This window comes from Dromiciops gliroides, chromosome 1 (genome assembly GCF_019393635.1).
Source record: "Dromiciops gliroides isolate mDroGli1 chromosome 1, mDroGli1.pri, whole genome shotgun sequence".
Lineage (NCBI taxonomy): Eukaryota > Metazoa > Chordata > Mammalia > Microbiotheria > Microbiotheriidae > Dromiciops > Dromiciops gliroides.
Window position 1 is genome coordinate 3762617 of NC_057861.1, and position 26920 is coordinate 3789536.

At 44.8% G+C, this 26920-nt stretch overlaps 1 protein-coding gene and 1 pseudogene across 1 annotated transcript; both read right to left on the reverse strand.

Annotated features, from left to right (window-relative positions):
• Positions 1-2096: 2096 nt before the first annotated feature.
• Positions 2097-11633, reverse strand: LOC122744184 (zinc finger protein 260-like). Its single transcript, XM_043989600.1, has 5 exons — positions 11482-11633; positions 11117-11282; positions 8885-9011; positions 8192-8287; positions 2097-5327 (listed from the first exon to the last, which is right to left on the reverse strand). Exons 1-5 carry the CDS (start codon positions 11631-11633, stop codon positions 3724-3726), a joined length of 2145 nt encoding a protein of 714 aa, XP_043845535.1. The 3' UTR covers positions 2097-3723.
• Positions 11634-17141: 5508 nt separating this feature from the next.
• On the reverse strand, positions 17142-18258 carry LOC122739256 (annotated as a pseudogene).
• Between the last annotated feature and the right edge of the window lie 8662 nt (positions 18259-26920).

Here is a 26920-nt window from a genome sequence, read left to right on the forward strand (position 1 = left end):
TCTTCTGCAAAGCCCACCTCTGCTCAGGTGAGGTTCTTGGCCACATCCTCCAACATCATCAAGTCCTAATACCCAGATATATTTAGGCATACCTTCTGGCCACCCCTCCCTCACACAAACCTGTCAAGAAAGCTGAAGCAGGCAGGAACGATAAGAAGGGGCCTCCCAGTGTCTGGCCTTGTCAAGACCCAGCTGTTTGTGCCTGAGTCTGAACCCAATTACTAAACCAAGCAACAAAGCAGGAATAGTGGCAGCTTGTCCTGCTACTGTACTCTGGGCACAGCAAATAAGTTTCCTCACAATGCCTCTGCCTGGCAGGAAGTGCCAATATATGTGACCGGATCTTATCAATGAGAAGCTGGACCTTAGAATGAGAGATCTGGAATCTGAAAGGGACCTCAGGGATCTTCTCTGGGCCTTGGCATTGGCTTCAGGGAATGTGTGTACATCCTCCTGACCCCTACCTCTGCCCACCCTTCAAGACACACATAGCTCAAGAATGCTTTGGTAATTCTCACCCCTATCACCAGGCTTGTGCCTACCCCCCAAAATTCAGCATCTATTTCATAATAACCTACCTAGCCACATTTTCTCTTCTATGACAATGTGGCTCCTTATGGGCAGAGACTGTTTCATTTTTTTCTTCATATTCTCAGCACCACCACCCCCAATAACAATTATAACAACAGCTAGCATTTCTATACAGTCCTTTAAGGTTTGCCAAGGACTTGACAAATATCTCCTTTGATTCTCATAACAACCCTGGGAGGTAATTGCTAATGTTAATCCCATTTTATAGATGAGTAAAGTGAGGCTGTATAGTCACATGGCTAGAAAGTGTCTGAATCCAAATCTGAACTCAGATCTTCTTGACTTCTGGTACCTAGCAGTGTCTGGCACATAGTAGGCAATTAATAAATGCTAGTTGACTGAATGGGTTCAGTATTCCTTCCATTCTTCCACCTCACTGCCACTAGTAGGTGCTTAATCACTGTTTGCTGATGAGTTGCTTGGTCATTCAGCCTCCCCTTAAAGATCTCTAGTGAGAATCAGCCCACCTCCTGGGAGTCCACTGAACTTCCTTGCTGTAGCTTTCCCCTGAAGCTGAGTCTCAGGTTGCATCTTTGTAAACCACCCCCCATCTCCCCAATCCTCCCACCCCTTGCCACCCAAGCCAAGTCTAACCCTTTGTCCACATAATAGCTCTTCAAATACTTGAAGCTGTCATGCTCCCACATTCTAATCCTAGCCTCTTCCTAGGCTGGTTCCTTCCCAGTTTCTTCACATAGGTTGCCCTTATCAGACTCTGCTCACATTGGTCTTTACTGAAATGGGATTTGCCCAGTCTATTTTTTTATTTTTGCAGGGCAATGAGGCTTAAGTGACTTGCCCAGGGTCACACAGCTGGTAAGTGTCTGAAATCAAATCTGAACTTGGGTCCTCCTGAATCCAGGGTCAGTGCTTTATCTACAGCACCACCTAGCTGCCCCACCCAGTCTACTTTTAACAACTTCTGCTGTCCCGGTCAGTGTTACTACACTTGTGTATAGTTTCATCACTTCAATTACTGATCATCCTAATTGCTCCCTACTTTTGTGGCCACTTGGACTCCTAGGGGATAGTACCCTTCCTGCTGATAACCACTAAATGCGGTCTGAAGCTTCACTTCAAGGACTACCATTCAGTCATCTGTATTTCCTGAGATAAAATACATCTGACAAATGTCGGAGAAAAAAATTTTAAATACCCATTTTCCTCCTCTTAGTAGAGAGGTGGAAGGGCGCTGCAGGTGAAGAATGTTGAATATACTGTCAGCATTCATTTTTGCTTGTCATTTGTTAGGGTTTAGTGTGTAGCATGTGTTGAGAAATGACTAGTACAAAAAAGACATCAATAAAATGTGTGTGTGTGGCTGAAGTTGGAAAGGCTTGGGTTATAACTCTACGTGGTCATCCAGCTGCTGTTCTTGATTTCTTCCTCAATCCTGGCTCTGTGCGCAAGTTTTTCATGAATACATTGATTATCTTAGATAGGAGAGAGTCTCAACAGAAAGTACAGAATAAGAACCAAATGTCAGACCTCAAGGGACTGGGGAAATGAATAAATGACAAAGCATTTATTAAATGCTAACCATATACCAAGCATCATCCTAAACAAACACTAAGGATAGACAGAGAAAAGCAAAGCGACACTGCTCTCAACAAGCTTACATTCCAGTGGGGATACTGAGAAAGCACATGCAGTATAGCAATAGCCAGAGGTTCCAGAAGTGCTAAGTGGGGTGAGAGGGAAGCAGACTGACCCTTGTAGGTCAGAACAAGGACAGAGTGGATTTGATCATGCTTCCAGAACTGGCAGAGAAGATTCATGTTGGCAGCAGGAAGGAGGACGAGTCTGGAAAGAAAGGAGTGAAGCAGAGAAGAAAGGGAGGAAGATGAGAACTATTGCTACTTCTCTACTCAACTCAAGGAATAGAGGAGTAAGCATCAACGTGTGCCCATCGATCTTGCAAATCCAGAGGGGAAGTCATCAGGTTCTGGTTCCCTCAGCAGACATCCGGGAGGGGAAACAAAGTAAGGTCAAAGAGCAAAACTGCAGAGGCCCTACCTATGCTTCTAGTCACCTGCTCTAAGGCTAAGGCCCAAAGCTGTAACTCAATTCATACCCCACCCCCACATTCAGCATTATGCCACGTCCAGCTAGCAGCTCTGCCACTGAGTATCACAGGTAAAAACCACAGAACCTGACAGAGAAGTCAGACATAGTCAATCCATTCCACGTGATCCCTTGGGGACACACCTCACACAGATCCCAAACATTCCTACATTGGCAGGAGATAAGTGAGGGAAGGGTGAGTTATTCTACTGCTTCCTCCCATTCAAACAGCTAGGAATAATCAACTGTTAACGAAGGAAGGCAGAGCTAGGACATCCTGTAACAAAACAAAAGCATGTCTATAAGCAGCTGGTAAGCAGCCAGTGAAGAAAGACTGAAAACGCATGAGATAGGGAAGCATTTTTAGAATAAGGGCTAGAGCATGAGGGAGAAATTTAATCAAGGGCACGGGCAAAGGAGGCCTTCCTTACCAGAGAGAAGGGGCTATGTGGCCCATGGAAAGGTCAAAGGTTGTCAGAGGACCTGGGGCTGAAACCTGACTCTTGTCATTTATTGTGACCCTGAAAAAGTCACAAACTTCTGGGCTTCAACCACAGAGAGAGAGTGCTGAACTAAGTGACTCCTCAGACCCCTTCCTAGCTAGATTCAGGAATCTAAGATACCTTTCCAGGTGGCAAAAAGGGAAAAGGGAACAGTTGACTATTCTGAATTTCTAGAGAAATTGAGGGAATACTTGTGGGATTTGCCAAAAAACTTTTAAGAAAATAGCTTCCCACCTGACATATGGAGGTGCTTGAAGCCTTGGACAAAACCACTATGGAAAATCTGGGATGTATCTCTGTGGTTTCTTTTTACTTTGAGTTCTACTCATTTTAGCTAAGTTCTTTTACTTTGAGTTCTACACATTTTAGCTAAGTGTGTGCAATACCTAAAATCCTTCTGACATTCATGATCTTCAGAAGACTTCACATTGTTAAGGGTTTTCTCTAGTATGAGATGTCAAATTCCCACATTCATTATACATTCAAAAGATTCCTCTCCAGTATGAACATTCTAGTGTAAACATAAAAAAACTATACTCCTAAGAGGTTTTCCCCACCCCATTCACTATTCATAAAGCTCTCCAGTGTGAACTCTCTGGTGTTTAGCAAGATGTGCCCTCCGAGAGAAGGATTTCTCACATTCATTACACGCAAAAGGTTTTTCTCCTGTGTGAACTCTTTGATGCTCAATAAGAGAACCGTTCAGGCGGAAAGTCTTTGCACATTGATTACATTTATAAGGTTTCTCGCCAGTATGAACTTTCCGATGTAGATTAAGAGCTGAGCTCTGACAAAAAGACTTCCCACATTCACTACACTGATAAGGTTTCTCTCCAGTGTGAACCCTGTGATGTACAACAAGATGAGTCTTTCGGAGGAAGGCCTTGCCACATTCTAAACATATGTAAGGTTTTTCTCCACTATGAATCCGTTGGTGTCGGGTGAGTTCTTTTTTCTCAAAGAAGGCCTTCCCACATTCTGTGCATTCATAAGGTCTCTCTCCAGTGTGAACTCTCTGGTGTCGAACAAGTTCCTTTATCTGAAAGAAGGCTTTCCCACATTGTGTGCACTGATAAGGTCTGTTTCCAGTGTGAATTCGTTGATGTTGAGTGAGGTGTGTGTTCCTGTTAAAGGCCTTCCCACATTCATTACACAGGTAAGGCTTCTCTCCAGTATGAACTCTTTGATGTTGAGTAAGGTCTGTGCTCCGGCAGAAGGCTTTCCCACATTCATTACATTCATAAGGTTTCTCTCCAGTATGAATCCTTTGATGTCGAGTAAGTCCTTTTTTCTGAAAGAAAGCCTTCCCACATTCATTACACTGAAAAGGTTTCTCTCCAGTATGAACTCTCTGATGTCGAGTAAGATAGGTTCTCCAAGTAAAAGACTTCCCACATTCCTTACATTCATAAGGCTTCTCTCCAGAATGAACTCTCTGATGCCCAATTAGAACTGTACGATGGCGGAAGGCCTTGCCACACTGATTACATGTATAAGGTTTCTCTCCAGTATGAATGCGTTGATGTTGATGAAGGTCTCTCTTCTGACAGAAAGCCTTCTCACATTCATTACACTCATAAGGTTTCTTTCCAGTATGAATCGTTTGATGCCGAGTTAATTCTTTGGTCTTACAAAAGGCTTGCCCACATACATTACACTTATAAGGTTTCTCTCTAGTATGAATACTCTGATGCCGGGTAAAATTTGTTCTCCGGCTAAAGAACCTTCCACATTCACTACATCCATAAGGTTTCTCTCCAGTATGAACTCTTCGATGCAGTTTAAGAGCTGTAGCCAGACGGAAGGTCTTCCCACAGTCATTACATTCATAAGGCCTTTTTTCAGTATGGGTGGTCTGATGTCGGGTAAGGTCTATCTTCCAGCAGAAGACCTTCCCACAGTCATTACATTCATAAGGTTTCTCTCCAGTATGAATTTTCCTATGCTGGCAAGGATGTGTTCCCAGGCCGAAGGCCTTGCCACATTCATTACATTCATGAGGTTTTTCCTCATTGCTCTGTTTCCTCTCTAACTGGGCGCCACATTCCCTGGTCTGTCTCAACTTGGAGGCATAGGTACCATCCCTTACAAGGCTTTCCTGGCAGATTTCATCCAAAGAAATGTCCAGCTTTGGGACTGACTGTTTGATTTCAGGCCTACTCTCCCAACCTGAAAGAGATAAAAATGTAAATATTTCACTTCTTCCTGTACTACCCTAAGTCTTATTTCTATCTCCTCCATCAAGAAAGACTATCAAACAACAAAATATACAACATATAACATCATATTATCTTTGTGCATTATAATAAACTTTTACACTGATGCTTAAACCAACACTATAAGAAAATCAAAGACAGAAAGGATGCTCCCACATTCATCAAAACATTCATATTAACACTTTTTCGGTGGCAGAGAATTAGTAGGTTCTATTTGGGGATGGCTAAGTTACATTCTTATAATGGAATATCACTTTGCTCTAAAAAAAATGATAAATATGAAGAATTCAGAGAAGCAAGGAAAGACTATTCAAATACTGTTAAAGGGAAGTGAGGCGAACAAACAAAATAAGACAGTGACTACAAAAATACAACATAATGCGTAATTATAATAACCAAAAATAGTCCCAGAGAAGAGCTGAGAACATGCACTTCCCTCCCTTCACTGCCAAGGTGGGAGATTACAGGTAGGGAACATTACATACATACATACATACATACATACATACATATATATACACATACACATATATTATACACACACACACATATACACGACACACACACATATATACACATACACATACACACACACACACACATATATATATTATACAAAAGGGTAAGAATTGGTAGGTTTTTAACTTCTTTTTTTCCTTTTTTAATCTTACAAGGAAAGCTTGTTTGATAGGGGAGTGGGCAAAGATATATTCAGAAACAAATATGAAGTAAAAATAAAATGGATCAAGAAAAAGAAAATTATTGTTTAAACTGTCCAAGATTCCTCGAAGGATATAATGGAGAAGTCTTAAAAGTTAGAAAAGTCATAAACATGCATTTATTCAGGAAATGCAATTATTAAAGAGCTAGCTACTTGTCAGGCATGTTATGGGGAGGTCTCTTCTCCTAGATGCATTAGAGTAACCTGTTGCTGAGCTCCTTTCCAACTGAAATTCTGTGAGCATCAGAGCAGGCACAAGTGGGAAGCTAATGCTTGTCAAAAGGGTTTGCTACTATTGGAGGGGGGGGGAGGGGGAAGATCCAGGGCAAAAATCCAATCTGAGGAGGGATTTTTTGTAAATAGTGCAATGCTCCAGATGCTCATTTTTTCACATGCCCATGTGCTTATGTCATCGAGTCCTAGGACATTACAGAGACTCCTGGATGAGATCATTGATCATTTAAAGGAGTCTGGCCTACCCATCCATTCAGGGAAAACCAGGCAGATGAAGAATGCTTACTGTCCACACTGTAACATGCAGTTAGATGCACAAGCTATAGAACTCATCCAACAATACAGCTTTAAAAGCTTAACACTGGGAGGGCAGCTAGGTGGCACAGTGGATAAAGCACCAGCCCTGCATTCAGGAGGACTTGAGTTCAAATCCAGTCTCAAGACACTTGACACTTACTAGCTGCGTGACCCTGGGCAAGCCACTTAACCCTCATTGCCCTGCAAAGCAAAAAAAAAAAAAAGAAAGAAAGAAAGAAAGAAATAAAAAAAAGTAAAAGCTTAACACTACAGTAAGTCTTTTGGGACCTTATAGACTCATTTCTCTCTGGGAAGGGTGGACACAGTCAAAGGATAACAAGTTGGGCCAATAACCAAAAAGGAGAAAAGGCTGAAACACTTTTGGGAAATGTGATCATACTCCCTAGTATGAAGGTCTCTTTCTTAGATAAAAATATTCTCATGAAGTGGCTGATGGCATGCATGAGAAGAATAATTTGCTGTGTAAAATGTATAAAGTCAATAGCTCAAAGACCTGTGATTTCATTAAGTGTGGAAACTACTTTCCTCCACCAATGCTGGCTGCAACCCATCTATAATTAAAGAGTGTTAGTTGCCCAAGGCTGAGAAAGAATAATTGATAAGGCCTATGGTCACATAATTAGTAACCACCAGAGCTAAGGTATATGATTTTATTAAATGCATAAGGAAATATTAAAAATTTACAAGGGGAACTGCCACTCTATAATGCATAAATGGTCAAAGAATATGAAGAGAAAATTTCAAAAGTGGAAAGACAAACTTAAAAGTCAATTGAAAAACTGCTCAACCTTAGTATTAATCAGAACCATGAATCTGAACAACTCCTCAGGATTCTCATGCCCAACAAACTAGCAGGGATAATTAAAAGCAACAAAAGTCATTGCTGTCAAGGTTGTAGAGACACAGGTACACTCATTCATCTCTGGTAGAATTTAAAACTTGCAGAAATATTTTTGGAGAGTAATGTGGTAATATGCAGTAAAAAGTGACAAAATAATCGTATTCATTCACTCAATCACACTGTTTGGTATTTAACCTTTTTAAACCTAGCTACATAAAGATTCTAATGACTGCATTACTTTTAAATCTGCAGGGGTGGAGGAGATTCAACAGCAGTAGTTTTGTATCAAATGAAATCACAGGTCTGGAATAAAACCAATACAAACTGTTAGTAACTGGAAGGAATGTCAAAGTAGGGAATAGTTAAGTAATGCAGGGCAAATCACTACTATAAAATGCTAGTATACACTTCTTAACCTGGCTGGGTGGAGAACACAAAGAAATTTGGAAAATACTTTATGAAAAAATGCAAAGCTCGAGAAATACAACAAGGACTTCTGTTAACACAAACTGACTATGAACATATAACAGGAAAACATAATGAGAATGAATGAGGCTCTAGGAAGGATCTCCTGCCAGAGAAGGTCAACTCTTCCCCACATTCCTAGGGAGGCTCTCAAGGGCAGTTTCCTGGATCCCCCCTTAATGACTAGTCATGATGTTGTATGTCATGGTTTCTCCTCACTTGGTTTTCATTCACTCACCTGGACAGGTACTTCTTAAGACATCTCCCTCTGGTATCCAAGGTTTCTCTCCTTGTTCCAGCTGGTAGATTATATCTGGTTTGGAAATTATAAGTCCTGTTTATCAGAAATAGAAAAATGCTGGGTTCAGAGAACCCCCTCAGGATTCAGTCCAATCCAATGAACATTTATTAAGTGCCAACTGTATCCATCCTCTCTCCCTACACCACCCCCCATAAATGAACATGCCAGAAAAGCCCAGAGGGCACAACAAAGGATTGTTGTGAAATACTTTCTTCCTGTTCCTTGGAAGTATGGGGAAGTGGGTCACAGACCAGATTTGTACTCAGGTAGAAAATTAATTCATTTGACCCAGGTCATGCTAACAGGATAAACCATTTTGTGTCTTCAGAGAACTACACCAGGGGAATCTTTGACCTGAGGGAACAGCAAGTGAAGGAGGCACAACCTCAGGGGCCATACAGCCCCCTTTACAGCTCGACAAAAACTGGTAGCTATTCCATATAAACAAAACTTTACAGCTGTACAAAGCCAAGGCCTTTTCCCCAGGACAGGTGAAAATACCTGTCACTTGGCCACAAGCATCAATGGTCAAACATGAAGTAAAAAACACTCAAGAAAAGCCATAATATGTACTGAGGAGGAAAGCAAAGACCCTCCGACAAGGAAAGGCACAGGGGAAGCTGTGCTTACCCAGCCAGAGAAGGTTCCTGTAATTCTCCAGCATCACATCCCTGTACAAATCCTTCTGAGAAGGCTGCAAGTGTTCCCACTCCTCCGGGCTGAAGTCCACGGCCACATCTCTGAATGTTAACAATTCCTGAAACATGAGACACATTTGTGAACACTCAAGGACCATCTTAGAAGAAAGAGGTGGTTGCCCCAGAACTACCAGGAGGGTTTCTTGACGTTCAAACTTAGATGGATTCCAAGTCAAATATTTACTGAGCCCCCATGATGCACCTGAGTTTGAATTAGATTGTCAATCATGCATCATCTGTTCATTTGTTCATTCAGGAAGCATTTATGAATGCTGGTCTAGCCTGAGTACCCGGCACAGAGCCAAGCACTGGGATATAAAGACAAAAGCTGCCTGCAAGCAGCCTCCATTGCCCCGGATGAGAAGAACACTGAATACTGACGAAAATTTAAAAATATATATTAAAGAACTCAGTAATTGCAGAGAGGAAAGCACCAGCACACCTGAGGAACTGAATAGACCTCAAGCAGGAAGCTACATGCACATGAGGGAGGGAGAGCCTGGCTGAGGGTTTTGGTTTGGTTTGGTTTGGGTTTTTGCAGGGCAGTAAGGGTTAAGTGACTTGCCCAAGGTCACACAGTTAGTTAAGGGTCAAATCTGAGGCCGGACTTGAACTCAGGTTCTCCTGAATCCAGGGCTGGTGCTCTATCCACTGTGCCACCTAGCTGCGTCTGAGCCTGAGCTGACTCTTGAAGATTCTAAGGGGCAGAGAGAGGAGGGAGGGCATTACGTGATGGAACTGTTGTTGGACCACAGACTTCATCAAAGGAAGTCACGCAGAAGATGCATCAAAACGAGAAGAGAAGCCACTAGTAGAGAATGTACTTTAGGAATTGCAAATTTCTTTCCTGATGACAACCTTACAAAACAAGGTTGTGGGTGTCCACGATCTCAAGCTCTCCAGCCAAACCTGACCAAAGGCCTCTTCAGGAGGATTCTTCCCTCCAGTCCCTGCCCAAACATGCCAACATTGCCCAAGTGCCCCCTGAACTTCTGCAGAGCCCTCCAAGTTGGGGTGTGTATCCTGATTTTAACCAGCCTAAATCTTTCCCCTGCCTCTTCATAGCTTCCTGCTGCTTCTCCTACTTTCCTCCCCTGGAGCCAAGGAGGACAAGTCTCATCCTTTCACGCTACAGCCCTTCACACACTAGCTATTCACCCTCCACCAAAGCTTCTCTATCTCCTAAAAAGGAACTCCCTCAAACAGAGGTTCTTAATGGCTTTTCATGTCCTGGACCTCTCCCCCTGTGGGAGACTGATGACACCTACGGACCCCCTTCTTAAAACGTCTTAAATGCATAAAGAAAAATGCATAAAGAAAAATACATAAGATTACAATGGAGACCAACTGTAGTGAAACCGTTATCAAAATATATTCTAAAAAAATCACAGAGCCCAGGTTAAGGACCCCTGCCCTAAAATGAAGTTTATCAGAATGAAAATAGTATCTTAGATGGGACATGACTTCCATCATTCTGGACACAAAGGCTCTTCATGTAGACCACGCTGCAACGCTGACTAAGCATTAATTAAGCACCCACTGTATGCTAGGAAGCAAAATCCTTGTTCTTGAGAAGCGCACAATCTAACAGGGGAGACAACATGAAAACAACTATGGACAGACAAGATACAGTGTGTGTGTGTATGAGTGTGTGAGTGTGTGTGTATCTGAGTGTGTGTAACTGTAGACACAAAGACACACGGAGATGGATAAAGTGATTGGCACTTGAATAAGGATGACTGAAAGGGTTTCCTGGTGGGGGTGGGGCGGCTGGCGGGGTCTTCAAGGCCGCCCGGAGAGCCAGCAGGTGGATGGGGAGGGTCCGAGACCGCGCCAGGCACCAAAGGCGGCGTTCCCGCCGGATGGATGAGCTCCGGCCTGGAAGCGGCCCCGTCTCTTCTTCCGCCGCATCCGTCTCCCGAGACCCCAGACTCGCCCCAGCCGCCTCCCTTCCCCCCTGGGTCCCCCGGCGCCCGGGGCAGGGCACCCAGCATGGCGCCCGGGCCCGCCTGGCAGGGCCTCACGCGGCCTCACGGCGGGCCTGGGCCCCGAGTCCTTCGGAATCCGTGTCAGGGCCTCCGCGGCGGCCGCGCATCCTGCGAACCGCCCGCCCGGCCGTCCCAGGGTGTCGGCAAGCGGCCTTGGAGGCGGCGGCCCCACTCACCTGGCGGACCCTGGCCGTCAGGAGGCTGGAGGCCATTTCTTCTTCCCCAAAGCCGCCGCCGGCCGGGAGGGGCGACAAAGCTGGGGAAGAGGAGACGGAGGGTCCGCGGAGACGCCTCAGGGCCAACCCACCCTGTGGCTCCTCCCAGCATCGAGACCGGAGGGGGCTGGGGGGAGGGGCTGAGGGGGGCGGGGGGGAGGGGCTCTAGCATCCAGGAGGAGGGGACCCTGAGGGGGAAGGGCTCCGGGGTCCGCGAGGAAAGGAGTCAAGGGCTCATGGGATGATGGGAAGCCGGGCTGGGGGGGCTCCCCTCAAGGGCCCTACATTCTTCCATACCCCTCTGGCGTTACCCCCGCTGGGGCTACCGGAGCAAGATTAGAGGCAGGTAGAAAGCTCGAGAGCCCCAACTTCCGGTTCCTAGAGAAGCGTCCAGAAGGGAATCACGTGAGGCACGAGAGCCCCCCCCCCCCGTCTTCTGGGTAATGTAGTTCAAGCGCCAGGAATGATTTATGCGCATGCTCCGCATCCAACTGCCTCAGCCCAGTAGTTTGAGACAGAAATCCACTTGCACGCAAAATGAGCCAACCATATGGGCTGTGGAGGCTCTGGGGGGTACGAGGGGCCTGGATTTCTCCCAACTCAGAGTGATGGTGATAGATTGTGCAGGGGAGCTCTCTAGAGTCCTAGGCCAACAGGACGGACAGGAGCATGCGCACAACCCGCCCCTGGCTTCTGAATACGGTTTCATAGCTCTTGCGTCCATTGGCCAGAGATCGGGGCGGGACTAGATCTGTGACCCAATCAGAGATGAGCCAGCCCCATCTCCCAGCCTTCTCTTCTCTCGTCTCCTGATTTTAACCAATAAGATTGCAGCACTAGGCCTTACCCTTATTCTGGGCAAGAATGTTCTCATTCCTCACTAGAACAGTGCTACGTGAACACAGGTTACCGCATATAACTTGTCAAGAAACAAAACTTAAGTCGAGGTTTGAACATCGGGGTCATGTGGCGATCACCTCAAGCGCCTCAAGGTGAACTCCCAGCCTAGCCCGACTCCCACAAAATCCAGGCCTGGTTCCAGGCCCTGCTTGGGCCTAAGGCCCAGGGGCCTTGGCTCCTCAGAGCCTCGTGGGCCCCCTGCTGGGAGGTAGGGCCTGAAACCAGACTCACTCTCTGACCCATGGGCTCTGAGAAGAGTCCAGATAGGGTCCTTTCTCTCACCACCTACAGGAAGCTCCCTCACTCGAACCCCACCTACCTGAAAGCTTTTCCCCCCAGAGGGTCTGTCCTCTGTACTTTCACCTCAACACGCTCCTACTGCACCAGACCACCCCCAAGTCCAGTAAACCAATAGATTTGAATGATGCTAGACAACGAGCTTTGAGTGGTGTGAAAAGGCGGTTCTCCTGACCTCAGCAAGCTTACGCTGGGCACTCTTGCTCTTGGCCCTGGCGCACTGAAGGAGCAGCCACGGGCCCATTTCTCTGTCTCCTCTGTCCTAGAGAGGCCTTCTGATCTTTTAGAGCCACGTTTGCTCTCTTTACTAATATTTAATGTGCTCCAAACTGGTGCTATAGCCTCTAATGTCTAAGTAGATATACATTAGTAACCCCAGCTAAGTTTCCCTAATACTTGGGGCAATTATAAGGCACCCCATAAATTTTTAATTGCCACAGTTTGGCTGAACCACGAAGGGCATGTTGGACCTTGAAATCTTCTGATCTTCTCTTCAAGTAAGCTGCATAAGAAAGCCTATGTTTGTACGGTTCACCTGTTTATGTGCCTGTCTCTTTCAGTATTCAGCCTCCCCCCTTGGGTTTCTTTCCCAAGTTCCTGCTTTTCTCAAACTTTAATTAACAGGCAAACAGGGAGATAAGAAGAAAAGTTTTTTGAAACAATTATAGGCTGCAATTTCACAAGATCATGTTAGGGCTTTATTTTTGTATATTTTTTTATTTTTATTTCTCTTTTTGGTTTAGTAAGGCAAATTTTGAATTACAATCTGGGGACTAAAAATACCAAACCCTACTATATAATACAGGGGTCTCCCCTAGAAAAACTACTCATGTATTGGGATGAGGGTCAATTAGAACCAAAACTGGACATGGCCAAGAGAAAGCTTATCAAACTGTTTTAGGTGGCATAAAAATATTTTTGCTTGTTGGAGGACTGGTGGCCACAATTTGGATCTTTTGATCCCCAAACATGGAGTGATTTGAAAATAATCCTGTACCCTAAGTCCCCCAAACATTTTAATAATTGGGAACTTTGACATAGATTGAGCAAGGAGGAGACGCCAGTTTCTCCCTCCCCTGCTCCTGTCCTGCAGACTTGTCTCACCTGCACCTTCTCTTTTTTTTGGGGGGGGGGTAGGCAATTGGGGTTAAGTGACTTGCCCAGGGTCACACAGCTAGTAAGTGGCAAGTGTCTGAGGCCGGATTTGAACTCAGGTCTTCCTGAATCCAGGGGCAATGTTTTATCCACTTTGCCACCTAGCTGCTCCATCACCTGCTCCTTCTTGAGAGAAAAGACCATATTTGGACTCTTCACAGAGCCCTTAAGGCAGAGAGTGAGTCTGGTTTCAGGCCCTACAGCTTTGTGGCCCAAACCTCCCAGTAGGGGGCCACTCAGCACAGGCGGCTCTGAGGAGCTGAGGCTCCTGGGCCTTAGGCCCGAGCAGGGCGTGAAGAAGGGCCTGGGTTTTGTGGGAGTCGGCCTGGGCTGGGAGTTCACCTTGAGGCACCCAAGGTGATCCCCACATGACTCGGAGTTCAAGCCCTGACTTGAGTTTTGTTTTGAAAGGTTATGTTTACACAAGCACTGTTTAGTGGGGAATGGGGACATTCTTACTCCAGCATAGGGTTGGGGCCTAAGGCTGCAATCTGATTGGTCAGTAAACGGAGCAATCTGATTGGTCAAACCCCAAGGCAGGTTTTCTTTCTTGAAGAGTTATGTATGTTAACAGGGTATTGTTGTGAGGAGGAGCTGACACTCTTGCCCAGAATAGGTTATGGCCTGGTATTGTAATTTTAAAAATTTGATTGGTCAACTGGTACCACCTGACTAGTTTTTACCACTGTGATTGGTCCATTTGGTACAATCTGATTGGTTGTTATTGTTAAGCTGTATGTTGATAGGGGGAGTATGTAAATGAGGTGTATTGAAATGCCTTAATGTGATTGGTTGGAGGGGACCCCTTGAGGAGTATAAATAGAAGTGAGGGACCTCACTTCAGGGCACTCTCCAGCACATTCAGAAGAGTGCCCATCTTCACAAAGATGAATAAAGCCTTCACTCACCAACTGCTGCCTGCTTGGAATTTTTGAACAGTGACCTGCTAGCAACCCTGGGGCTGCTAACACTAGAGCTGTGCAACACTATGAATGGTTAGCTGCGTTTCTAACATTCTCAAACACTTTTCTCCAATTCCTGCTTTCAGCATCCTGCATTTTTTTCAAATCCCAACACTATGCCTTTCTCCCCCAAATCTCCATGTGAACACCTGTCTTGTTATTGCTCCCTGACACGTGACCACAGCCCTTCCTGGAACTGCTGGGAAACTGCTATTGCTCAGAAGTTGGATTCCTCTTCCCCTCCGGTGACCTCACTTCCCCCTCCCCTGACCCTTCCTCCTACTCCTCCCATGGCCATGCCCCTGGTGATGAAATTTCCTACTCCACCACCCTCAAGTCCTGAGCTGGCACATGCACCCACCCCTGCCTCTCCAGCCACCCTGCCAGCAGTGGAGCTCCTACTCAGCAGCAGCTGCCAAAACTTGGCTGTTGCCCATCCCATCTACCACTGGAAGCGAGCCTGCCCCAGGAGCCTCAGTGCCCATGCCCGCACGCACTCCCATGGCTTCTAAGTTCAGTGATTCAGGCTTTTCCTATAGTCCTACATTACTCCCAACCTTAGAGGAGAACCCTTTAAATTCCAGAAATGCTCATTTAATTTATAATTTTGTTCATTTGCTTTTGCCTTTAATTAAAAATGTTACAAAGTATTCACATCATTATGAAAGGATCAACAGAGAAAATAAAGGGGCTAAAGAAAAACAAGAGAAGCTTAGGCCAAAGAAAGATATGCAAGACAGGACCATCAGACTTCAAGAACCTGTTTCTATTGCCATAAACGGGGCCACATTTTGCAGGAATGCAGAATTAAACAGCAAGATATTAATATGAGATTTGGGGATTTCAGATATCGAAATCAAACATGTTATAGATTCCCTCAGAGAAGTAATGTCAGTTCAAATGTTACATAAAAGTTTCTTTTTATGCTATTACAGCTACATTTTGAAATTAATAGTATGGGTTTATTTTCATAGAGATTTTCATTCATTTAAGACTGTGTTTTAACTTGTATTATAGTATTTTTCACAAAGGTGAAAGCATCAACATACTATTGTATACGTAGTTTTAAAAAAAAGAACATTTGCAAAAGCTTTTCATATTCATGTAATCAAATTTATATTTTGTAATTGCCTGATCATTAATATTAAGTTCATATTCATTTAGAACTTTCTAGTTTTCACAGCATGTTTTCCTTTGTTTAAAAATCACTAGGTTATTGAGTTTCTTTTTTTTTTAATTCTTCCTTGTGTAGTTTGTTCTACTCATCTATCTCTCTATTTTAGAACCAATGCCAGATGGCTTTGATTTCCTAATACAGTATTAATTTTAGAAGTATTATTAATATTTCTCCAGCTATTTAAGTTCTTTATTTCTTTAAGGAACATTTTTTTTCCATTCAGTGACTCTTTATTTTCATAGACATGAGGTATTTCAAAGTGCTCAAAGATGTAGCACTAAATCGATATTTCCAAGACAAGTGAAACACAGAACTTTGCCCATCCCCAGTTCTGTGCCCCCAACATTAACAAGGACACCAACAACAAGAAACAAGGCAAGGAGGCAAAAGAGGCCTAGAGAAGTCGATTTTTTTACAAAAACTTCTTAGTTCCAAAAATAATAAAAATAAGTTAAATAATATCTATTCAAAACTTCACAACTCATTTTCCTACAAAAATATAAATATCAAATGTAGTCATGTCTCTATGTCATACTAAGGTATACAGAGTAAGAATTAGTCCAGTATAGAACAGTGTTTAACAAGGTATCTGTATAGAAAACATGCTCCTCGAACATCACAGTACTTAGGTAGGAATCACCCATCTCCAAAGTGGAGGGCAGAGTGGCCAAGGCTCATTCCCCCAAAGACAGACAAAGGCAAGTGTGGAATCCTTATTGACAGAGATCTAGCTTGCTCCCCCAGGAGCAACGGAATAGCAAGGGGTGGGACTTGGACCCACACGGAAGAGTCCACCAGTGGGCTGGGACGTGTTAGCACCATCGAGCAAAGAAGGCCTGACTTTGGAGTTTGTCTGGAGGCTCCAGACCCACCATGGAAGGACCGCCCGCACTTCAAGGGAGGAGGGCCCAGCTCCAGGCATCCCCCCTCCAGCAGTGGGTCCATCCTCTTCCCTCCAGCCAGCTCCCAAGGCCTCTCAAGGTACCCCGTCCAGCCCTGCCTTCCCCCCCCCCCCCCCCATCAAGTCACTGGAGAGAGGACCGTATTGAAAGTAAACCAGGGGGGGCAGCTAGATGGCGCAAGTGGATAGAGCACCGGCCCTGGAGTCAGGAGTACCTGAGTTCAAATCCAGCATCAGACACTTAACACTTACTGGCTGTGTGACCCTGGGCAAGTCACTTAACCCCAATTGCCTCACTAAAAAAAAAAAGAAAGAAAGTAAACCAGGGGCAGCTAGGTGGCACAGTGGATAAAGCACTGGCCCTGGATTTAGGAGGACCTGAGTTCAGATCCAGCCTCAGACACTTGACACTTACTAGCTGTGTGACCTTGGGCAAGTCACTTAACCCTCATTGCCCTGTAAAAAATTTTTTTTAATTTAAAAAATTAAAATTAAGAAAGTAAACCAACATCCTTAACATCAAAACACTATTTTATCTTGAACAATTTTTAAAAAAGTATGCTAAGTGACAGTGATTGTCCAAGGCCTCCTGGCTTAGCAAGTCCAAAAGTGCTCTATCTTTCCCAGCAGCTGCTGCTTAGCTATCAGCTTCTTATCCAGCTGGAGCTGGTGCTCCTCCGCCTGCAGCCAGGGCACATTCCTCATGGCCTTTTGCAAGATGACCCCCTTAGGGGCAGCTAAGTGGAGCACCAGCCCTGGATTCAGGAAGACCTGAGTTCAAATGCAGCCTCAGACACTATACACTTACTAGCTGTGTGACCCTGGACAAGTCACTTAACCCCGTTGCCCCGCAAAAACAAAACAAAAAAACAAAAATGACCCCCTTGGCCACCTAATTGTTCTTCACCAGCTCTGGCACACCTACCCTGAGGCTGATGACACTGGACCTCAGGTCACGGAGCTCCAGGATGCTGTGGTTGCAGTGGCCGTTGCTGTCCTCGAGTTGGAGTTTCAGGGACTCAGGCTCTTGGCCTTGGGCACCACTGGGACACTCTTGGTGGGGTAGGGTGGGGTCTTGGCCTTCATCTTCGGGGGAGGCACGTCCACGATCTCTGCGTAAGGGGAGGGGCCGGCGTGGTTGAGCTGCTGATGGATGAGCGCACCCGGCTTTAGGATCAGCTCCCCACCTGGGCTCTGATGGTGGCAGTGGCCAAGACGGCGTTCTGGGGCCCAAGATGATGGTGAACATGGTGACTGCCTTGGGGGTGTTGGAGGACGACTCTCAGCGCTTCTCCACCATCACCACATCGATCTCCTCCTCCTCTTCTTCATCATCTGAGTTGCTCAGGGTGTCGGCCCCCAGCAGCTGTTGGCCCTGGTTTCAGCCATGGGGAAGGGGCGGCCGGTCGCGGGGGTGCTGCCCCGCCCCTCCCGCAGCTGCCGGGGTTCAGGCTTGCTCACTGGGAGGGGGAAGACCACAGCCCGGTCCACACACTCAGAGGCGGGGTTGCACAGGTCAGCGGCCCTGGGGGCCAGGAGCTCACGGCAGTTCCACAGCGCCAGGGGGCGGCCGGGGAGGAGGAGGAGGCTGCACTGGCCTTGGCTGGGCCATTGGCCGGCATCCCCGCCGGCCGGCCGGCAGCTTCTCAGTGACTACCCTCCAGAGCTTCTCAGGCGCCGAGAAGCCGCTCCACATGCAGTCCCACAGCATGAAGGCACTGAGGTTGTCCTCACCCTAGGCCATGTGGGCCGCCCCCAATCCCCCACAGCTCAGTGTTGGTGGCAGTAGCAACAGCTGGGGATGGCGGCTCGTTGCCCCCGGGCTAGGTGGGCACTGGGCTGGGCAGTCCGCAGGGGCCGATTCCTCGGCTGGGGAGAGCAGTGGCATGGGCAGCAGCTCCAACTTCTTCCAGATGTCCTCCCCAGGGGCTTGGTGTCCAGGCTGCCCACGTAGAAGTCGTCCTCGTCTCGGGGAGAAGCAGGACTGCAGCCAGTCGAACTCAAGGTCCAGATTCTTGGGGGCCACAATGCCCATGGGCATGATGGGAGATGTGGGGGGCTGCCGCTACTCCTCAGCTGCGCTCAGCAGCTGTCGCCTTCTGGGGCTCTGCTCGTTTGTCAGGGCTCTGGGCTGAGTGATGAGGGAGCAAGGGAGCCAGAGAGAGGGTAGAGGGAGGGAGGCACCGGACCAATCGGCTCTCTAGTTGGCAGCAGCAGTAGCAGACTGGCCACTCGAGCTGGGCTGGGCTAGGCTCTGGGTGGCTGACTCGCGGCTGGGCTCCACAGTCGCTTGCCGCAGAGGCAGCCACAGCCTCAGTGCCCCGGGCTCCTCTGGAGGCAGCCCCACCTCGCACTGGCTGCTCCGCTGGCTGTCACAGACTGCTAAAGAACATTTTCTAATCGAATATATACAATTCTTTTATATGCTTTGGTGTGTCAATCCCAAGATATTTTATTTATTAATGCATTGATGGAAAGTATATATTAATGAATAATGTCATCATTTACTTTTGTCATCTACTATCTATATGATTGTAATTATATTTGTCAATTAATTCACATTTTTGCTTTCATCATTATCCTTAGTTGTTAAATCCATATGAGCCTTGGATTATAGGGACCTACCATTTGAGACATTAATTGCCTTTATTCTGAATTATCAGATCCTGAGCAGCCAAGATACCAGCCATCCATGAGTGGAATACATACAAGAGCAGGCACTGAAGTGTCACAGGAGGGGTAACAAGCATGAAGTCCAGGTAGTGCACTGCCTTGGGAAAGGCCAAGAGAATGGCCATTGGCAAGAGCTGAGGTTGGCTTCTCTTGACTTCATTCCCCTCCTACATAGCACCAGACATCCTGCCTATGTAATAAAGGTAGCTGGACATTTTCATCCCAGTCACCATTCACCATTCTCATTCTCTGATTTCAGTTTGCTATCTGCCTGGCTAAATGAGTTTACATGCTATTCACTATTTATAGTAATCTTTTGTGTAACTAGTATTAAATAGGAAGAAGTCAAGCTTGCCCATGTAAGCTTGAGGCACTGCCCCCCTCCCTCCCCTTAAGAGCTCTTTATGAGATACTGGGGAAGCAGCTTGAACCAAAAAAATCATGCCACTTAAACCAGCAGTATTTAGACAAATAGAATTCTAGTCAGGTAACCGCTGTTGCTTTTTCATATTTAAATGTTTCCTACAGTGACCAGCCTCATGGCTCCTTCTCTTTGGGCTGGAATCATTCTTCCTTGGAGAGGGATGCAGAGATAGCTAGCTATCAAGGACTCTCTAGGAGCCACATTTAGACAACCCATGTGGACGCACATAGCCTACATGGACAATACACACCTTATACTCAAATTGCCTGGAATTTATTTATTTGCATATGCATCCTTTGAGTAAAATAGAAGCTTTTTATGAGCAAGAATTGTTTCATTTCTGTCCTTCAGCAAAGAATTGTATATGGAGATTCCTAAGATATGTCTGGGAGCAGTAGGGCCGGCCGGGTCCTTCTCATTGTCCCCTTTTCGGAGCCAGCTAAAATTTCTGAGAACTCTGCCTTTTTCCAAGAGGTGGGAGCAATGAGAAAGGAAGAGTCTTTGTATTCTAATAGCCTCAGTTCCTCTAAGTGAGTCGGCATTTCCTCTTCCTTGAAATATGCAAGAATGCTTTAACAAATGACAAGCTTGGGGATATCAGAAAGGCCTGGAAAGACTTGTATGAACTGACGTATAATGAAGTGGGCAGAACCAAGAGAATGGCATGCACAGAGACAGCAATATTGTCTGATGAAGAACTGTGGAAGGCTTTAACTTTTCTCAGCAATACAATGATCCAAGACAATCCCAAAGGATGAAATATACTATCCCCCTCCAAAGAGAGAACTGAAATTGATGGAACCCAGACTGAAACATGTTATTTTTCCACTTTCACTTTTTTCTTTTATTTGAGTTTTCTTGTACAAAATGACTAATATGGTCATGTTTTACATAATCATACATGTGGAGCCAATATCTGGTTTCTTACCACCTCAGGGAAGGGTAGGGAGGGAAGGAGGGATTGCAACTCAAAACTATAAATAAAAATGCTTATTATTTTTTAAAAATCGGCAAGAATGTGGACACATTCATTTCTCATATTTTATATACCAAGGAACTGGGACAATCCTAAAAATAGTAGCTAGAGAGATGGACATGGCCTTGGGAATCATTTAGTTCAGCCCCCCTGCCTCTTCTTTTAGAGGAAAAGGAAGAGAAGTCACATTCCCATGCTATATTCCATCTGGGGACACTCCCACTGAGCACTCCTACTCACATGGAGTGAGGGGAGGTCACGACTTGTCTTTGCAATACCCAGTATGTCCATCTCAGGGTTGCTCTTCAATGACTGCCTCCTCTGCTGTTACTGTCTCCAGTGGACTCCACTGCCGGTTGTCACTGGGACCTCCGATAAGAATTCACCAGCTCACTACCAGGTCACTGTAGAGGACATGAGGGGGAGTAAAATATAAGAAGACTGAGAAAGTGTGTGTCAGGGGTGGGGGCTGAGGGAGATAAATCATGACAAAAGGCTGTTAAAAGCCAAACAGAGGGTTTTACATTTGATCCTGGAGGTAATAGAGAGCCACTCGATTTTACTGAGTAGAGAAGCAGCATGATGAGATTGATGCTTTAGGAAGATTAATTTGACAGGTGATTGAGGGTTGGAGTGGACTGGGGAGACACCTGAGCAGGCAAGTTGCTATTGTGATCATCCAGGTGTAAAGTGATGAGGGTCTGCACCAGTGTAGGGGCTATGTCAGAGGAGAGAATAGGGTGTATGTGAGAGGTCTTACAAAGGCCAAATCAACAGCCCTTGGCAACAGATTGGATATGGGGAATGAAAGAGGGTATAAAGTGTTGATGATGACACTTAAGCTGCCAGTTTGAGGGACTAGGAGGACGGTGTTGCTCTCAACACCAATAGGGGAGCCTAGAATGAGGAAGAGTCTTGGAAAAAGATAATAAATTAACATCCAGTTCAAGAAATGTGCAAAATTCTGCCCCTCTGGGCCTCTGCCTTAGAGGGTAATATTGCTCATTTCTCAGTTTCCTTTTTTCAAGTGTCTATCATCTTAGCACATTGCCTGGCGCATCTGTGTTGTTGTTCAGTGGTTTCAGTAATGACCCCATTTGGGGTTTTCTTGGCAGAGATACTGGAGAGGTTGGCCATTTCCTTCTCCAGCTCCTTTTACAGAGGAGAAAACTAAGGCAAAGTAAACAGGGTGAAGTGACTGGCCCAGAGTCACACAGCTAGAATGAGTCTAAGGCCAGATCTGAATTCAGGAAGATGAGTCTCCCTGACTCCAGGCCCTCACTCTATCAACTGCATGACTGAGCTACACTTTCCACCATAGTTAAGCACCTTCCTCCCCTCTCAGATATTCCCCATCTTACTCACTTTCTGTTCTGCGATAAAATGGCAAGACAGACGCCCTGTCCAACTCCCTGCAAATGATTCCAGCAACCAAGCAACCCACCCTGACTACTGCAGAAGAGGGAAGGCCGAGCTTGACCCCAGGGAGAGATGTGAGGACTTCTTCTCCTTCTTTGCAGAGGTGGGGGGCTATGGGTGCAGAACATGGCCTCTCCCGTCAGACTCTCAATGTGTCCGTTGGTCTTGCTGGCCTGTCTACAATAAAGAATTATGAGGAGCGGCTCTTTGAGATAGAGATACTGGGAAACATTTTATTTTTACAATTGAACATAAGCTGGGAGTGGTGGTCCATGCCTGGAATCTTTGCTGCCAGGAAGTCTGGGGTTAGAGGATCTGTGGGGCTGGGGGCAGGGCAAGAAGGAGTGACCTAAGCCAGGCTGGAAATAGAGCAGGCCAAAGGTCCCATGCTGTTCAGAATGAGCAGCCCCTGGGAGAGAGAGGGAGACCCCGTCTAACACACACACACACACTTACACACTTAACATAATAGCTAGCATTTATATAGTGCTTTAAGATTTGCAAAGTATATGTTCTACCATTTGATCCCTGGGAGGTAGATGCTATTATTATCCCCATTTTACAGATAAGGAAACTGAGGCAGACAGAAGTTAAGCGACTCACACAGGATCATACAGCTACTAAGTGTCTGAGGTTGGATTTGAACTCAGGTCTTTCTGATTCCAGTCCCAGCACTCTTCAAGGCTTATATAAGAAACTGAGTGTCTGTTACAAATGTTTTGAATCAATATTAAACTTAAGAAAATATCAAATTTGAGTTATTGTTGGGTCCCAGTCAGCAGTTCAGGGTGGGGGCTGGTTTACTTAGTTCCAACTAGAAGTTCTGGCAAAGAAGCTTGCAACAGAAGACCTATAGCAACTTCCCCTGGAAGAGATGCGTCCCCACCCACCTTCCCCTCAGGGTTTGCAGTCTGTCTCCTCCCTGGCCCCTTTCCAGTATCCCTCCAACCCTGGTCGTGGATGCCTGGACATGCTTTTGGGTCTTACATCAGCATGTATCTGCCTGCCCCATGTGTGGATCATCCCGCGTACCCTCAGGCCAGATGAAATGATATAAACTCCTCTTGGCTCTGGTCAGCCATATTGCACCAGGGGATGGTTCCCTTAGGTCAGGCCTGGCTTGGCCATTTGGCTTCCTGGGCCACAGATCCCTGACGGCCAATGTCCAGGATGTCTGCCTTGAGATTCGACCTCAAAGCTTCCTGTCCTGTCCTATCCTCCATTCCCTGAGATAAAATACTTCTGAAAAATGGTGGGGCCAGACACCCCGAAAAATTAATTAATCACAGAATGTCTTTGAAAAATAAACATGGAAGCCCACTTTCTTCCCCATAGAAGAGAGGTGGAGGGCTGTGGGTACAGAATGCTGAAGTCAGTTTTCTTTAGCTGTTATCAATTACAAAGTGTAGTGGGGTCCAATAGATTGTGAGGGTATATTTAGAAACCACAGATATAAAAAACAAAGGCATCAATAAAAGGTAAATGTGGATGTATATACGGCTAACGCTAGTTAGCTTATTGTTATAACTATCAATGAAGCCACCCAGCTGCTCATCCTGTGTAAAAAGGATAGCTTTCATTATTACCTTCATCATCCTCAGATAAACCTCACTCATGTCTGAAATGACAAAAGAAAGTTTGAAAGAAGATGGATAGTTTGGGGAAAGTTGTAGGAGTTATGTACTTTTTAAAAAAAACAAATGATGTGTAAAAGAAATTTCTGGTTTCCATGTATATGAAAATTATCTTTTTAGTGTTTATGTTCAAGATTATATATATACATTTATTACACACACATATATATATTTAGTTATTTAGAAATGCAATATCCAGTGATACCCTTAAGCAAACTTCTTGTTGCCTATAAATATACACACATAGAGTATAAATATAGGACTGGCAATTAGAATGGGCCAAATAGAAAACAACTCCACAAAACAGTTGATAAGCTGGTATTAAGGGCCTACTCTGTGTTAGGCACTGTGCTAAGCACTGGGGATGGATACAACGAAAGGCAAACAGCCATCCCTGCCTTCAAGGAGCTTACAATCCCATGGTGGAGACAATAATCAAACAACCATGTACCAACAAGCTCTAATGGGGACAAACAGGAAATAACCAATGAAGAGAAGGGATTAGAATGAAAAGGGGGTGGGAAAGACTTCCTGTAGAAGGTGGGACTCTAGCTAGGATTCGAAGGAAGCTGGGGAGGAAGAGATAGAAAGAGAGAGACAGACAGAGACAGAGACAAAGAGAGACAGACAGACAGACAGACAGACAGAGAAAGAAGGTGGGGGGAGAGAATATTCCAGGGACGGGTGACAGTCAGTGAAAATGCAAGAAATATTAAAATAACTAGCTGTGTGACCCTGGGCAAGTCACTTAACCCTCATTGCCCCACCAAAAAAAGGAAATATTAAAATAAAATTTAAAAGATTGAAAAAAGAAGAATATGGAAGGTATATGTTATTTAAAAAAAAAAAAACTGACCTGAAAAATTGACCAAAGATAAAGACTCTAAGAATCCTAGGGATAGTGTGTGACACTATAATCAGCTGTTCAGGAGCCATTTGAGAAAGGCTGAGGTGCCTGAGAGAGGGAACTTTTGCTGGATTAAGGGCTGGAGGGGGAGGGAGGAAAGGAATTAAGGGCACAGGAATAGAATTTAGCTGATTTGGCAAAGAGCCGTATCAGTGTTACCATAGAAAGGCCCCATCCCCTGGAATGAGAGGACCTGGTGACCTTGGGTAAGTCACCTGATCTCTCTGGGTCTCAGCTCTAAAATTAGAGGCTTGATAACCTGTAGGGTCATTTCTACCAAGGATCTTATTACCCCACTCCCCACCAGGGGCAAGTTCCAACAGCAGGAATGCTGAGCTTCTACTCTGAGCCCTGGGAAGGGGCCTGCCTCTGGTAGACTTTGGTCTCCCTGTGTGAGGCTCCGTGTCAATCTAATTTTCTGATGAAGTTCTTAATTTACTGTCAACTGTTGTGTAAATGGTGGGTAACAGGAACAATTCCATGATGCCTCTACCCTTTCCCAAAAAAGGGGAATTTAGAACTTAAAATTGCTGTCCTATATCTCTAAGAAAAGAAAGAGAGTTTTTGGTCTCCTCCATTTCCCCTGCTGCGTTTCTATGCTGTCAGCATTATTTGCTTGTATTTTGTGGTCAGGTCATCTGGACAAAATTCTATAAAAAGAATAAGAGTTCTTAAAGTGAACGTTTCCAAAGTTTCAAAGGATTTCGTCTAATGGTAGAATTCCTAAATCTGGCCAGTTGAGGATGCAGAGAAAGATGGATGCGGATTTCCCCTTCTCTGTCCGCATACATATATGGCATTGACAGCAAGAGAAAGACTAACATTGTGCTTCAGGTAAAATCTTCTTAATGCACATTTCCAAATTAGTAAATAGCCAAGCAGGGTTTGGCAGCTGAAGGAGCATCACCCCAGGGTTGTTAAAATGAGAATTTGCCAAGTTTGTATAGAAATATCCCTAGACTTCTCTCTCATCCATCTCTAAAACATGAGACTTTTCAGTTGCTTTGGTGTTGAGGGGAAGGAAGGGATTTATGATGTGAAATTTGATCTCTGAGTTTGGTGCCACCTCTCATATTGACATTTAACACACACGCCCCCAACCAGATGTTTGTATGTGTGTGTGAATGAGAGTCTTGTGAATTCTAACTTGAGACTAGAGTAATTAGGAAATTGGAACTAAGAGTGATTCATGCACATACATACACACACACACATAACTTTTGGGGGTTTTTTATAGACAACAAGTTTACTTAAGGGTGTTACTAGATGTTGCATTTATTCTAAAAATACATATCTGTAATAAATACTGAATCTGTAATAAATACATATCTGTAATAAATACTGAATTTATAGTTCACTACTGTTTTCATTTTAGAAACAGAAAAAAGGTTATTATTAATAAAGTGTTATAAAATATAGAATAAAATCTTGGTTTTTACAATATATTTCTGCATAATTCACATTTAAAAAAAAACCTTTTGTATCAGTTTTATCCAATCTCCCTGATAATTATTCCAGGTTCATACCATTGTTGAACAGGGGAAAGATTAAGGAGGGAGGGGCAGCTTTAATGTTCAAAATGTGATACTCCACTGAACTCTATAGTTCATAATAATAGCAGCTAGTGTTGGTATCATGCTTTAAGATTTACAAACCACTTTATAAATATTATTTCATTTGATCCTCAAAATCACTTTGGGAAGTAGATGTTGTTATTATCTCCACTTTATAGATGAGGAAACTAAGGCAAACAGAGATTAAGTGACTTGCCCAGGGTCACACAGCTAGTAAGTATCTGAGGCAGAATTAGAATTCAGGTCTTTTCAGCTCCAAGCTGGCTTTCCAACTGTCTCTCCTACACCTGTGCATCAATTATCTTTGATGAGCTAGAATTTGGTAAACAAATTCTTCAGGTAATTTTCATTTTGTACAAATTGGGTCATTTTAAAATGATTCATTTATTACAGAATAAGGGGAAATTAATAATAATAATAATAATTTTAAAAATTGGTTTTCAGGTTTCAAGTCCCTAAATTACTGAAACCTTGAAAAAGTGACTGATTTAAACCCAGTCAACACCATACATGAACAACATTAAGTTTGGGAACTAACTAAGCACAAATGGGGGGCCATGGAATTTTGTTAAGAGGAGGAGCTTAAACATTTGCTTATCTTTCTCCCCACCTATTCCTCCCTCCTACTTTCCCCAAAACTAGCAAGGACTGACTTTGGGTATTTGCACTGGATGTCCCTCATTCCTGGAATATTCTCCCTCCTCATCTCTGCCTCCTGGCTTCCCTGACTTCCTTCAAGTTTCAGCTAAAGTCCCTCATTCTGCAA